Source organism: Gambusia affinis, linkage group LG11 (assembly GCF_019740435.1).
Source record: "Gambusia affinis linkage group LG11, SWU_Gaff_1.0, whole genome shotgun sequence".
NCBI classification, from domain to species: Eukaryota; Metazoa; Chordata; class Actinopteri; order Cyprinodontiformes; family Poeciliidae; genus Gambusia; species Gambusia affinis.
This window is the reverse complement of record NC_057878.1, coordinates 25,821,045-25,835,869: the sequence shown is the minus strand read 5'-3', so window position 1 is coordinate 25,835,869 and position 14,825 is coordinate 25,821,045. Positions and strand designations below refer to the sequence as shown.

Sequence of the window (14,825 nt, the reverse complement as noted above, 5' to 3'; positions counted from 1 at the left end):
CTTAAAACAAGCTTCTTTATCTTCATGAAAATATACTAGTAAGTTTTGTTTTATTTGAAGTGTACTAAGACATTTGCACCAGAAAATGTCTTAGTAATAGTAAGATTTTGTGTTTTTGCAGTGCAGGTTCCTCTGAGGTCTTTCTGAGAAAACAAACCTTCAACAAAGAGCCTGGCTCTGGATCTCTTATCGTCGACTCCGCAGGCGTATTCACACTCGTCATCCGGCCTGCACTCTTTGATCCGCAGCGTGCAGAACCTTCCGTCTTTCACAAATGTGTATCTGAAAAAGCAGTAAGGATTATCTACAGGAATCCTTCTCACTCCCTAAAACATTGAAATTCAACAAGAAAACACCTGATTGCTCTACAGAAAATGTTTTATCATCCAAATTAAATGCCACGTTGCACTAGGAAGATGTGCAATCGAGATATTATAGCTGAATATTGCAATAATATCAGATGGATTTATGCAACATTTTCCACCATTATTGGAGACACTAAAATTTATACTGATGACTGACATCATTTTGCCCATGTTGGTATTTTCAGTGTATTAAATAAAAAAAGTTATTTTTAAATTTTTAATTTTTAACTGCTGACAGCATATTGTAGATAGAAAAAAAGGAGTAAACTTCAGCCAAAAAATAAGTAGTAAGAAATTTGTTAGAAAAAACAAAAAAATTTGAATTAATCTCAGAAATTTTCTTGAAAAAACTTGGAAATTTCAGTTTGAAAAGTCAAAAAGTTTTCACTTTTTGAAATTTTCTGATTTCTTTTCTAGAACATTTCTGAGAACATTTTTTTTAGCAAACTTTGGACTTTTCAAATCTGGAAATTTCCATTTTCCAGGGTGGAATTAAGTTAAATTGTCATCCATTGTTATCGAGGTAAAGTGCTCATTATATCATCGCATTGATTCTAGACCATATCGCCAAGGCCTGTTGTCATCTTATTGATGTTAGCTTTAGCATTTCCATAAAATGTGGAGTGAGAGTTCTGTGCATCAGGAACAGGTAGAAAACATCTTCATGTATTACAGTTTACCAAACATCCCTTTAATAATGTAATATTCCACTGTTATTGCAGTGAATTGTCTGGCTGACTTTGATTTCCAATAAATCAATCTTGAGCTAAGCTGGCGTACCTCGGTCCTTCTCTGATCTCCCGTCCGTTCCTGTACCACTTGACCTCGGCCTTCTCCTTGGTCAGCTCGCACGTGAACTCTGCATCATCGAACTCAGTGATGGTCTGGTCTTTGAGCTGCGCGCTGAAGTCAGTCGGCGCCTCGCTGATGATCAGCTCCGCCGTGGCCTTGTCGTCCCCGGCGACCACCGTGTACTCGCCCTCGTCGGCCAGCGTGCAGTCCTTGATGGTGAGCGTGTGCTTTTCTTTGTCGACCCTGTAGACGATGCGTTTGCTGAAGGTGATCTCCTGGCCGGCCTTCATCCACTTCACCGTGGCGTTGGGTCTGTTGGTCTTGCAGGAGAAGCTGATTGTCTTCTTCTCCTGAGTGTCGATGTCCTCCGGAGGAACCATGATCCTCAGACTCTCCTCTGGAAAACACACGGTTTACAGTTACTGATCCCAGTTTGACATCAATCTCATAATAAATCAGTCCAATAAATGCAATTCTGAGAATTTAGAGTATTTTTTTCTAGTCTCGATTATCAGTTGTCCTGTTTTGTTTGGTTTTAATCAAACAATTGAATCAAAAGTTGTATAACAGAGCTTCACTGACACCTAGTGGACATTGTTCAATATGTTAATAAGACAGTGTATTAAAGCCAAGCTAAGTAAAAAATAAAGATCAAAGAATAAAGTCATAATATTACGAGAATAAACTCAAAGTAATACGAGAAAAAAGCTGTACTAAATTGAGAATAGAGTAACATTTATATGAGAATAAAGTTGTTTAATTATGAAAATAGTCAAAAAAATTCAAGACTAAAGTCTTAAAACTATAAAGTCAAAATATTACGAGAATAAAGTCACAATATTAACATAATAAAATTGTAAAATTACAAGAATAAAGTTGAAATAATACAAGAATAACATTGTAATAAGATGAGGAAAAAGTTATAATATTTTGAAAATATAGTCAGTACTATGAGAATAAAGAATAAATTACTAGTATAGAATAGAATAAAGTCAAAATAATATAAGAATAAAGTCATATTATGAGAACTAAGTTGTTTACAAGATGAGATGAGAATAAAGTTGTAATATTACTAATCAAACTCGTGTCGTGGAGGTAAAGCACCAACCTCTGACGGAGAGTTTGCCGGAGCTCTTGGCCTGTTCTCCTCTCTGATTGGTCAGTGTGATGCTGTAGTCGGCTTCGTCTCCCTTCCGAGCGTCTTTGATCCTCAGCGAGAAGACGTTGTCTCTCTGAACCATCACGTACTTGCCGCTCTCGAACAGAGTCTCGTCGTTCTTCAGCCACTTGGCCTTGGCTCCGTCGATGTTCACCTCGCAGTTCAGGACGACCTCCTGGCCTTCTTTGACCTCCGTGTCTCTCAGAGGGGTGATGACCTTCAGTGTCGCTGCAGGGAAGAGCGAACATTGACGACATGGACCGAGGTTCTTGCAGTGGCTCGTTGGGTCAGTGGGCGGAGCTTACTTACCGTTCACAGTCAGATCGGCGCTGGCTCTCGTCTCTCCGATCACCACAACGTATCCGCCCTCGTCTTTGAGCTCAGACGCCTTTATGATCAGACTGCGCTTCTTGCCGTCACTCACCAACTCGTACTTGTCTCCTGACTCCAGCTCGTTGCCGTCCTTCATCCATTTGACATTGAAGGTTTCCTTGGAGACGGTGCAGGTGAACTCTGCCCTATGACCCTCCACCACCTCCTGGTTCTGAGGTCTGGACAGGAATTCAGCAGCCAGTTCTGCAGGACAGAAACACCAGATTGATTTTATTATATGACATTTTGTGAAGTTTCTTGCTCATTTACTGCTGTTTATGTTTGTTTTTGTAAATAAGCTTTGGAGCAAAAACATCAGAAATCACTTCACCAAAAGAACAAAGATTTCTTTGTGTTCTTGTGCATAAGTAACTTCTCATGTGGGATTCCCCAGGGCTCTATCATGGGGCCCCTCCTATTCAATATCTACATGCTCCCACCAGCTCAAGTTATAACAAGAAATGATACACAGCCCTACATTATGATGCCACCAGAAGACTATGAACTCATCCAAGCACTAAACAGATAAATGTGTGGATGTGCTACAACTTTCTCCAGCTGAACAGAAACAAAACTCGAGTTTTTAACTTTTGATCTAAAGAGAAATGATTTAGAGTCAGTGCACAGCTTCAGTTATCACAATTAGAAAGTAGAAATCAGGCCCAAAATCTGGGTGTAGTGATGGACTCTGATAATAACTTTCAGAGCCACATAAAGACAGTTACAAAGACGGCCTTCTGTCACCTGAAGAACATTTCCAGGATTAAAGGGCTAATGTCCCAGCGAGATCTCGAGAGAAACTCGTCCATGTGTTTATCTTCAGTCATATTGATTACTGCAACAGCATCTTCACAGGTTTGCCTAAAAAAAATCAATATTCCAGCTGCAGCTGATCCAAAACGCTGCTAGTGGCGTTCTGACTAAAACCAGGAAGATAGAGCACATCACCACAGTTTTAAAGTCCCTCCACTGGCTCCCTGTAGCTCAGAGAACAGACTTTAAAATACTGTTGTTAGTTTATAAATCACTGAATGGTTTAGCACCACAATACATTAAAGAACTGCTGCTGTTGTATCAACCTTCCAGAACCTCTCAGGTCTTCTGGTTCTGGTCTGCTCTGCATCCCCAGAACCAGAACCAAACATGGAGAAACAGTATTCAGCTTCTATGCACCACGTGTCTGGAACAAACTTCTAGAAAACTGTAAAACAGCCAAAACATTGAGTTCCTTTAAAGCTAAACTAAAAACCCTGCTGTTTGGAGTTCCTCTTGATTAATAATAACTGAAACATTTATCAATAATTTGATGTATATTTGCTTGACGATTACGATTATGGCATTTGACAAAATCTAATGTTTATTGCTGTTTGCTAATTGGTTACTGTGTTTATATTTTAATGCCTTGTTGCTGAAATGTCCTAAATCAAACTATATTTGACTTTTTAGAAGTTTTTACCGTTGATCTTGAGGTTTCCGGAGGTTTTGGTGCCGGTGCTCAGCCTGCAGCTGTATTCTCCGGCGTCCTCTGTCTTCAGATCTTTGATGAGGAGAATCCTCTTCTTGCCATCGACGATGTGTTCATAGCGGCCGCCGTCTGGCAGCTCCTTGTCGCCTTTGTACCAGGTGACGTCAGCGTTGGGCTTGGAGACCTCACAGATCAGCCTCACGCTGTCCGTCTCTGTTCCCTCGACGTTTGGCAGGTTTTTAGTGAAAGTAGTTTCCTCCTCTGGAGCGACAGGAAGAGATTCAGCAGAGAAACGTTCAGTTATCAATGAACCGGGAATGTTTTGATTTGTGGTTTGTTAAAATTAAGAAAATCTTTCAGTCTACAAATTTTAATTATACAGTAGCTTAAGAATGAAACCCAACTTTAAAAAAACCTAGTAACATCTACTGGAGCCAAATGATTTATATTAACATCACAAATTTAGCATTTCTTGAAAACACACAAATTTTTAAAACAGGAAATAAAAAGTAAGAGAAGCTCAATGCTACTGAGCTGCATAGATTTTAATTATTTTTTTTTGCTTACTTTATTAATTTGCAGTTTAAAATAGATACATCTTTAAACATAAAACAGGCAATTTGTAATAATAATAATAATAATAATTTTTATTAATATTATTATTATTATTATTATTATTATTATATAGATATCTCTACTAAATCAATATATCATGATACCTTGATAGACTGTTTTAGACTTTTGGAAATTTTCTGAGAAAAATGTCAAGAAAATTGAAAACTTTTCTTGAAAAATTGTGTATAATAAATTTTTTTTTTACCCCTCCAGGGGGTCTTTTTGTGGGCTTTAGTGTCCCTTTATACATGTAAAAAGTAAAGTAGGCTGACAGGAAGGGGGAAAGAGAAGGAGAAAGTTTACTCTGGTGTCGGTCCACTTTATGTGATCCCCTGTTTTTTTTTCCAACTGGAGAAAATCTGATCTTTGTTTTTCTTTTCTTACCTACGACGGTGAGCAAGCCGGAGGATTTGGAGGTCTGTGCATCACATTCGTATTCAGCTTCGTCATCGAATGCGGCCTTGTGGATGAGAAGGATGTGTTGGCGACCTTGTGCAATAATTTCATACTTCTTTCCTTTTCTGATTTCAGTTCCATCCTTCAACCAGGTGATCTGCAGAGAAAGCAGGAAGAAGATGATTAATTCAGACAGGAGGACTGAGTTTAGATTCTCATGAACAAATAAAAATAAAAGTGCTTTTCTTACTTTAGCATCCTCTCTGGAGACTTCACACTCAAACCTGGCAGTTTCCTTCTCCCGAACCTCAACATCATGGAGAGGCTTGGAGAACTCGACACGGGCAGCTGTCCACACAAAACGAGATTCACACAGTTACTTTAACGAAGTGGAGCTCAAACTGGGCTGGTGTGAATTCACCCCTAAGGTTTCGTAACTCCACTTATTTGTTTTAATTAGTGAAGATGCCTTTCATAACTAATGTAGGCAATAAAATGTTTATTTTCTTATATAAAAAGGAAATTTAGTTTGTGCATATTTTAATGTATTTCTAATATTTTATAAAAAGCTTCCATGAGAAATCTGTATAATGTGCCATTTTTTTATCTGATTGTCAGAATAATCAATAACTAAAATAATAATTTCATCATTGCATTAGTTGTCCAAGGAGTTGAAGCTTCTCTTATTGTGTTAAAAATGATCTTTTTCATGTCTACCAATAATTTTTCCCTTTCAGCTTTACTCACTTTCGACCGTGAGGAAGCAGGACGTTTTGAAGTCTTTGGCGTCGCAGGTGTAGGTCTTCGAGTCGTCCAGGGTGCACTCATGGATGACCAGCGTTCTCTTGCAGCCCTCGGCCAGGATTTCGTACTTCTTTGTCTTGCGGATCTCCTGGTCGTCCCTGAGCCATTGGACCTCTCCGTTTGCTCTGGAAACTTCACACTCGAGTGTGGCGGTGGTTTTCTCCTCCACCGTTTGGTCCTGCAGAGGTCTGGTGAACTCTACAGGCGGCTCTGGATGCACAAACACAAAGAGCAACGGTTCAGTTTCTATTTACCTACTTCAGGCATTTTACATGCAGGGCTTGTGCATTTTTCCCACAATAAAATGTAAGAATTTTTCAAGCTTTTTAACGGTAAGTTTAAAAAAAAAAAATTCCAGCAACTCAATACAAATTAATAAAATAAAGTTTCAATTCACTATTATTACTGTTATCAGTAATGTTGTGACAGTATTCGACATCCCACAAAAGTTTTCTGGTTTTTAGAAAATATAAATAATTTTAATAATCCTGACTGACCTAAAACACGAAAAATTTAAATTGAGAGAGTGATAAAAAAGTGTGTGTGTCTTTTTATTAGGTGAACATAAATATATATATATTTTATCTGTGAACAACGCTTTCTAAATGTAAACAAATCACGTTCAGGTAAATGGCCTTCATGCTCAAATTAAATGCTTAAACACAATACAAAAAGGAAGTTAGAAAGAAATCTTTAAGAAAAGTTTTCTGGCATTTAGCAAGAAGAAATAATTACACTTTATTACAAAACTGTGCACTTTTAAGGACTTTCCAAACCTTGAAAACATGTAATTGGAATTCAAGCTACTTGATATTAACCTTTCTATTCTGTTACCATAGTTACCTCAACAAGAAAATCACAAAAATAAAAGCATATAACCTCACAGATAGATACAATAAACAGGTTTGCCTTTACAGCGTGTATTCTAACGTTTCAAGTGAGTAAATCTGTTCTTTAAACCAGGTGTCTACAGTAGACTCATTGAGTTGGAGCCTTACCTTTGACAAACAGGGTGGCCTCTGTCTCAAAGTCTTTGGCGGTGAGTTTGACTCGTCCAGCTTCACTCAGTTGGACGTCTCTCACCGTGACGCTGTAGGTTTTCCCTTCATCCTTGAATACAACCTGAAGGTTCAACAAAGTCGGTTACCACAAGGTTTACTTTGCAAGAGGTATTTGTATCTCTCTACAAGCCAATTTCTTAGCTTATTTTTTTATTGTTGCTTAAGGACCTTATGGGTTATTGAGGCCCTGAGCTGTGCCTGTCAGGTTAGCTAGAGAAGGAAACTTGCCATGATGATAATCTGAATTGTTGGGAACATCAGGAAAGATCGTCTGATGTTGAATATCATCGCCTGTCTAGGTATTGTCTTTACTTAATATTTCTGCAGGTTGAACTACATCAATTCTAGCTAACAAGGTTATAAATTAAACTACTAAACCGTTGTTGAGCTGCAGAACAGGCCTGCCACACTAGCTGCGTTTCCGTTAATCATACAATTGCTCATATTGGAATTAAGAAAATAAATTTGCTTAATGGAAACAAACCAATTTCAGAATAAATTCACATTTTTCTATTTAAAAAATCTGTGGTAGGTTGAGGTGGTTTTATTGCTACATCAAAATTTGTGTATTTTGCACAAAACTTCTTTTTGTTTAATCGCTGGTTGACAAACAAAAGGAAGCATTACCGCCACCAACTGGTAAGGAGTGTGGGCTGTATTCACACAAAACTGCAACGAAAACATTTTTCTTCTCATCACGAGTCATGTGATCAACAACCGGATGTTACTACTGATGGAAAAGACGAAGAAAACAACAGGAAGTGATAGGAGGATGAGGGACCTCATATTTTTTAATGACTTATTGCGTGAACAAACTTATTCACATGTGATTGTGGTTCTTATTTAAAAGAAAGACCGCAAATGCAAAATTGTGTTTTATTGACAGATTAATCTCGACATGGTTTTGTGAACCTTTGTAATGGAAATGCACGATAGCAAGATTTGTCCTGGGCGTTGTTTGGCTAGACAGGTTCTCCTACACTTTAACGTCTTTCTTTCCTACATCTTTTCACAGATTTTGCTGGCTACATGATATCAGAACCTCCTACTTCATTAAATTGATCATTTACTCTGGCCTGAACATTATCTCTATGAGCTGCTCATACACGGCCTGACAGCACAGTTCAACAGCTAAAACTGAAAAGCACAGCTGCTTTCCTTCCCCAAATTTAAACTGCAGGACCTTTAACCCCTGATGGTTGATTTTACCACACAACTCCTGCTTGTATGTGATGCAGGTCCTGTCAGAGCACAAAGCTGTACAACTCACAGAGGGGGAATATACAAGTCGTAGATGAGAGAGAATATTTGAAATATGAGTTTAAAGCAGCAGTTTGGGGGAAGATCAGGACAGAGAAGCTAACTTGATCGTTTAATGGAGGCTATAGCTTTTCGTACACCTTGAAGAGTCATTTTAAATCCTAATTTACATGGAATATAAGAGGAATACTGGTCAAGCTCAACCCAAATATATGCTGTTGCTACGAAAGAGGATCAGGGCCACTGAAAAAAAAAATCTGACTTTAATCTCAGGATTCTCATCTTTCTCAAAATTAAGATTTAAATCTTAGAGTTCTGAATTTTATTTCCCCTCACAACTCTAAACTTTCTTCCTCATAATTTTTACCTTCTTTTTTATTTTGGCAGAATTTAGACTTTTTCAATAAATTCCAACTTTAAACTCAGAATTCAGACTTTTCCCAGGTTCCTTTCCCTAGTGTCCCCACTCCTCTTCCACATGTTGCACAACACACAGAGGGATTGGGTTTCCCTTCTCAAGTTGCCCTACATTATCAAATTAATACATCTCTATGACAGGAAATTCTTTCCGGGAACGCAGCAGAACCAATGAGAGATTTGCCCAGAGATATAAACCTGAAGCTAGCAAATATCTGCAGTTCCCACCTGCCCTTAGCTGCGGCTGTTAAAAATAAACCCACAGAAGCGCTTGCGGGGCAGAAAACATCCCCTGCTTGCGTTATCTCAAAACCAGGATCGAATGCTCAGCTGGAATCCTGAACCTCCACCTGCAGGACCTTATATGAACAGGCAGTCACAGCACAGGAAGCAGAAGGAAATTCTGAGATAATAAGAATTTTTATTATCTCTGGCCCAGCCCAGAGCCAGCACCTGGGCTGGGCAGGTAGTGGATAAACAGGTGTGTCAGGTGTGACGGGACTCACTCTGTCGCTTGACTCCAGCTTCGTGTCCCCCAGGTACCAATCAACAGGGATGTCTTCGTAGGACAGCTCGCACTGGAAGGTGGCGGTCTCTCCGGCAGTCACTGTGATGTTCTTCAGGGGCCTCACAAGGGAGATCACCCGGCCTTTGGGTTGGGGAGAAGACATGGTTAGTCCCTCCCCTCAAACCGGTCAATAGACTCCAAGAAATCCCCACAGAGACACAGCAGATCCTCAGTGGCCAATCCTCATGGTGTGTTTGAGGTAACGGCAGGGTGCTGGGCGCGCGGAGAACGACTGAAGCCAGCCGCCCTGCAACTTGGCACTGAGGCCAGGCTCATTAGCATACGACCTGGCGTCAGAGTAGCAGCGTCTGAGGAAACCAGTAAGACGCAGGGTCATGAACTCCCCCCCTGCCAACCGCTGAGGCCCTGAGCTTGATAAGGCATCCAGGTTCTAAAATAACTGAGGGGCCCGATTGGTTAACAGCCCACCGTGGTCTGCCAAAACCATGAGGGGAAGTCTATCTGTTCCTGTCAATCACCTGCCTGCATTTTCCTTGGAAAAGGAGAATGTGATGCTCCTGGCAGGAGTTACCCAACACTTTATTGAAGAACTATGGTTTAAGTAATTTGGTTCAGGAAGTTTAGGTAACACAGGCCAAGTGGAGCTTCAGGATGTTCGTTTGGATAAACAAGCACTTTGTAGTATTTACGACAGACTTCTTCGCATGCCTGAATTAAAGCCACTGACAGCCAGTTAAAGAGAAGTCGACGGTGTTGTTGACAGTCAGCGGATGTGTTTATAGTCACTCTAGTCATCTGTAAAAAACATCACCTATCAGTTGAAGTATAAGATATATCTCACATCATCGGTTTATGTGGAGAGTTTTGTGTTGAATAAAGTCAGAACCATCTGGACGATATGAAAACAACAGGTTTAAAAAACACTCAGATTCCTCTGACTTAAATTTTGCGTGGCTCAGAGTGAAGCCAAGATATTTCCTGTTTGTCTCAAACAGGAACAATATTGACATTTGTAATGGAAATGCACATATGAATTCAGATCTTCAGGTATTCATCTCTAACTTTTCTTGGTTTGTTTTGTTGCGGATGTTCATTGCCAACCTCTTAACTTTATCGGTTGTACCTCTACAAGCTGCACACCATACCTGGGGAAATATTACACCTGTGAGGTAACATAAATATTGATATCTACCAAATATCAACATCAAAAGAAGCAACTAAATGTTGGTTTTATTTCACCTGGAGGTATGTGATTTGAGGAGTCTTCACCCAGGTTGATTCGACTGGGACAAAATTACAGCGATAAAATCCGGCAACTCAACAAACAACATAAAGACATAAGAGATAATACGAATATAAGGCAACCCAGAATAAGAAGAAGCTGCTTCCCAGAACCGTCAATCAAGAAAAGCGACGCCCGTTTTTAACCAGGCGTTTGTGATTTTTTTGTCACCTTTGACTCTGAGATGTGCTGAAGACTTTGCATTTGCTGCAGAGAAGTGAACGCTTCCAGCCATATCCATTCTGCAGCAGAAGAGTGTCAAAATGTGTCGTGCTCCTTCCTCCTTTATCTCCACATCCTGACAACAAACACCCACAGGTCAGCGTTCATTCAAATGGGAGTGCTGACCGTGCACAACAAAACTGAAAGATGAGGTTTCATCAAAATAAAACATCAACTCTTGTTGGGGAAACGCGGATTTATTTCCCGTTAGAGGATTGGTCAGTGTTGTCTTACAGCAGATGGGTGGAGCGTCTCTCCCTTCAGTTTCCAGGTGGCATGGAGGTCGTCTTCAGAAATCTGTGTTTCAAACGAGGCCGTCTCGGTCTCCGTGACCTCTACGCTGTACAGCGGGCGGACAATCTTAATGTTGCGCTCTGTGGAAGTTCAGAGACGCGTTCAGAGCAAAACCAGAGCGAGGCTCAGTCCGCGTGAGAAAACGGATGGCATGGAGATGATGGGGACAGAGACATGAAGGCATGCAATAGGTTGGGGTGTTGCACCTTACAGATGGTGCAAAAAGAGAGACAGAAACAAAAACAGGGAGATAAAAGTGAATTATTGTGAAGAATGTTGTGAATCCTAAAGGTTATGGTTGGATGAAGATGAAGATGAAGAATGGAGACCGAGGTGAGCATCAGTCCAGGTACAGGTGAGGTTTCAGTGACGTTGACTCTGTAATGACTCGGTAATGTTGGGGTCTGGAGGGCGGCAGGCATTCATTACCTTCGATGTTCAGCTCTGCTGTGGTTTTGTCAGTGCCACAGTCGCAGGTGTAAGCTCCCCTGTCTTTCTTCGCCGATTTCTTAATGACCAACATGCGCTTCCTGCCGTCGGATTGGAAGATAACGTTCCTGGACGCAAAGATTTCGTTACCATCTTTGAACCACTTGACCTCGGCGGCGGCCTTGCTCAGCTCGCAGGACAAGATTGTCTCGTCCTTCTCAACTGCGGTGTAGTTCTGAAGTTTCACTGTAAAGTAGAGGTCGCCCTCTGCAAGCAGACACCCGTAACAAGCAATTCAAAACAAAACTAAAACCACAGAGATGAGTTACTAATCTTGTTTACAGCTGATCAACAGCTAGAATTCACATCCTGCTGAAGGAAGACTGATACTAACCAAGAACAGTTAGCATTGCCTCTGACGTCTTTCCCATTGCCTCCACCTTAATCATAGAGGTATCATCGATTGTAACCTCCTTGAAGGCCAGTGTATGCGATCTTCCTTCCTCCGACATGTGCACCAGCTTGCTGGGGTGCAGGCGCACTTCATTTCTGTACCAAACTACTGGAATCTTGTCATGAGACAGTTCAACGCTGAACTCTGCGGTTTCTCGTTCCTTTACGGTTACGTCTTTAATTGGCTTGATAAACTCAAGGCGAATACCTGTTAAAAATTACATTTAAACGGAAGTAAATACAATGTTGTTCCAGTTGGGAGGATTGTGATTGTGGGGTTGCGTGGATGTTTGCAAAAAGCCTTTAACAAATGTAACCACGGCTGTATAGTTCATTGTTTCTCTATATGGTGCAGGGCATTCTGGGTAAATGCAACCAAAACAAACACTGTTGTCTAGTGTTAGTCAAAGACAGTAAAACTGACGCTACTCTTCTTTTGTTTACATTTTATGAAGAGTGGAAAAGTTGCACTCAGTGTCTTCTTCAGAGGTTTTCATGTCATTTTCTTCTGCAGTTCTTGGTGCAGGCGAGGAGGGGAACCGGTTTGTTAATTAGTTTTAATGGCTTGACAGTGTAGAAACAAACTGTAGCAGTTGAAAATATAACAAATGTTGCAATTTTGGTTCCCAATTGCAATGAGTCTACTGGATTATCAGGTGTGAAAACACTCTTAGATTTTGTGGCTTTCCACTCTTCTTCCAGACTCTGGCACTTTGATTTTAATAATCTCCTGAAGTTACCTCTGGTTCTGGGGTGCCTTAATACAATAGTATTAATAGTTAATTAATTAATAGTTGAAGACTATGTCCTGGACACATCTTTGTGTGGTGGTACTTTAGCTCTGACTCCAGGTGCAGTCCATCTCCACTAAACTCATGAGCTGGGATTCCTTCACCGTCCCTCTGAGGCCACATTAGCCCCTGTTGCTTGACATAACATCTTCCTTTTACTAAATTTTCCAATAAAATGCTTGAATATCACAATCTGTGAGCAGCAAACTTCTTCAGGAAGGACATTTTTGGTTTAGTCCTTATTATGGAGGGGATCCGGTGACTATCTACTATGTACCTCTAAAAAATGACAGTATTCCCTATGATTTTATAGGCCATCAGAATATTCCTCTATAAAATATATTTTTATTGTTCTTAGAAATAAATTCTTCTTTTGGATCATTAGATGTAACCTGCCATCAAACTTAATGACAATAAACACTTGAACTGTGTCTGTTTATAACAAATCTACTGTACTTAATATATACATTAGTTTGTGAATTGAATTACTGAAAGAAGGGAACATTTTTTTTTTCAGTTTTCCTGGATTTGCTATTTGAAATATTCTCTGTTGGAGTTTTTCCTCAATACAACAAAGTTTTCAGCTGTTGATTTTTCCTGATAATTTTTATAATTTAAAGGCTTTTAGCAAACATTCACATTCTTCAGTGACAGGTGTCCAAATAAAACTATTCCTGTGTGATAAGATACAGAGGCACCAACTCATTTTACCTTTAATAATCAGTTTTCCAGACGTCCTCTTATCCTCAGCCTCAAACATGTATTTGGCTTCATCTTCATATCTGGCAGATTTTACAACTAGAGTGTGTCGTTTTCCGTCTACTTGGATTTCAAACTTATCGTCATTTGACAATTCCTGAGTTCCTTTGAGCCAACGGAAGCTTTTGGGTTCTCGTGAAATTTCCAACTCAAACTTAGCTTCATCTTTCTCGTACACATGCACATCAGCCAGTGGTGTAATGAAAGACATGGGAAGTTCTGTTGGTTCAGAAGGAAAGAGTTAAAACTGAGGGAAGAGGGTTTGGATCAGGCCAGTTCGCCTGAAGATACCACAATGAAATATGGCTGGTCCTTTATACAGTGTAATAGAATTTACCCCAAACTGTAAATCACTATTACATCTGTGTTATCTTATAGTTGCCGAAAAAGCAGGAAGACAAGTTTCAGCTTTTACTTTTTGACAGTTTTAGAAGAGGAAGCTCACCCTTCACTTTCAGGTTAGCAGAACATTTGGCGTTGGCGGCGGTGAACACAAGCTCCCCTGTTTGGGGCAGTTTGCAGTTGTACAAAACCAGAGTGTGTTTGGCGCCATCTTCCACAATCTCAATGTCCTAAAAGCGGCCAACAAACATCAGTATTTTACCAAGAACATGAGCAATCGATGAAGAGTGATTAGGGTGAGGGAAAACTGATGGGGGAGCTAGCAATCCCTCAATTAAGCATGTCAACTAAAATAGAATCACATGAAGATCAGAGATGTAGTTTAATGGAACGTACAGCAGACGGACTGAGGACTTCTCCGTTTAGCTTCCACTGGCCGTGAACGTCGTCCTCACTGAGTTCGACTTCGAATCGAACTGTCTCTCCTTCTGAGACCTCAGCACCATACATGGGCCGAACCACCTTAATGTGCCGAGCTGGCGTTCAAGAAAGGGGACAAATTTCTCTCATTGGAGATATTCAAAATTTCAACACAAAGACAACATTAACTGACACGGATATGGAGACGGTACATGAATTAGACAGACAGTGGTGTTATTTGTCGGAAGTGTAAAAGGGGATTCGGGGTTAAGGCCAAACTCTTTTGACCATAAAAAAAACCAAACAGAGGTTTGAACAAACACACCCACTTGGTTTTCTATGGATCTGTCCAACAGTCAATGAAGATCAATAAGAGAGTTTTTTAATAAAGAAGTGATGGTTTGTTAGAGTGTAAAAGAATCTAGAAAGAATACAAGAGTGCTTCTGCTTCAAAAGAGACAATATCCAGGTTTTCAAAAGGCCAGAACCACTTGGTGAAGCTAGATGCTTTACTCTTGGAGAGCACAAACATGACAGAGAGTAGTAACTCAAAAAATTATGACAAAAAAGAGGCTTTAAATAGAAAAATACATAAGGT

General features: G+C 40.1%; 1 protein-coding gene across 1 annotated transcript in view; it reads right to left on the bottom strand.

Annotated features, from left to right (window-relative positions):
* ttn.2 (titin, tandem duplicate 2) overlaps window positions 1-14,825 on the bottom strand; it is a 218,530-nt gene that overhangs the window by 94,380 nt on the left and 109,325 nt on the right. The window contains exons 112-128 of the mRNA XM_044131634.1: window positions 14,204-14,343; window positions 13,911-14,037; window positions 13,418-13,684; window positions 11,857-12,123; window positions 11,463-11,729; window positions 10,974-11,113; window positions 10,689-10,815; window positions 9,213-9,355; window positions 6,967-7,090; window positions 5,912-6,178; window positions 5,415-5,512; window positions 5,153-5,321; window positions 4,145-4,414; window positions 2,626-2,892; window positions 2,266-2,544; window positions 1,146-1,554; window positions 158-282 (exon numbers count right to left, since the gene is read on the bottom strand). Of these exons, the coding sequence (XP_043987569.1) occupies window positions 158-282; window positions 1,146-1,554; window positions 2,266-2,544; window positions 2,626-2,892; window positions 4,145-4,414; window positions 5,153-5,321; window positions 5,415-5,512; window positions 5,912-6,178; window positions 6,967-7,090; window positions 9,213-9,355; window positions 10,689-10,815; window positions 10,974-11,113; window positions 11,463-11,729; window positions 11,857-12,123; window positions 13,418-13,684; window positions 13,911-14,037; window positions 14,204-14,343 (3,486 nt within the window). The remainder of the gene's footprint in view (window positions 1-157; window positions 283-1,145; window positions 1,555-2,265; window positions 2,545-2,625; window positions 2,893-4,144; window positions 4,415-5,152; window positions 5,322-5,414; window positions 5,513-5,911; window positions 6,179-6,966; window positions 7,091-9,212; window positions 9,356-10,688; window positions 10,816-10,973; window positions 11,114-11,462; window positions 11,730-11,856; window positions 12,124-13,417; window positions 13,685-13,910; window positions 14,038-14,203; window positions 14,344-14,825) is intronic.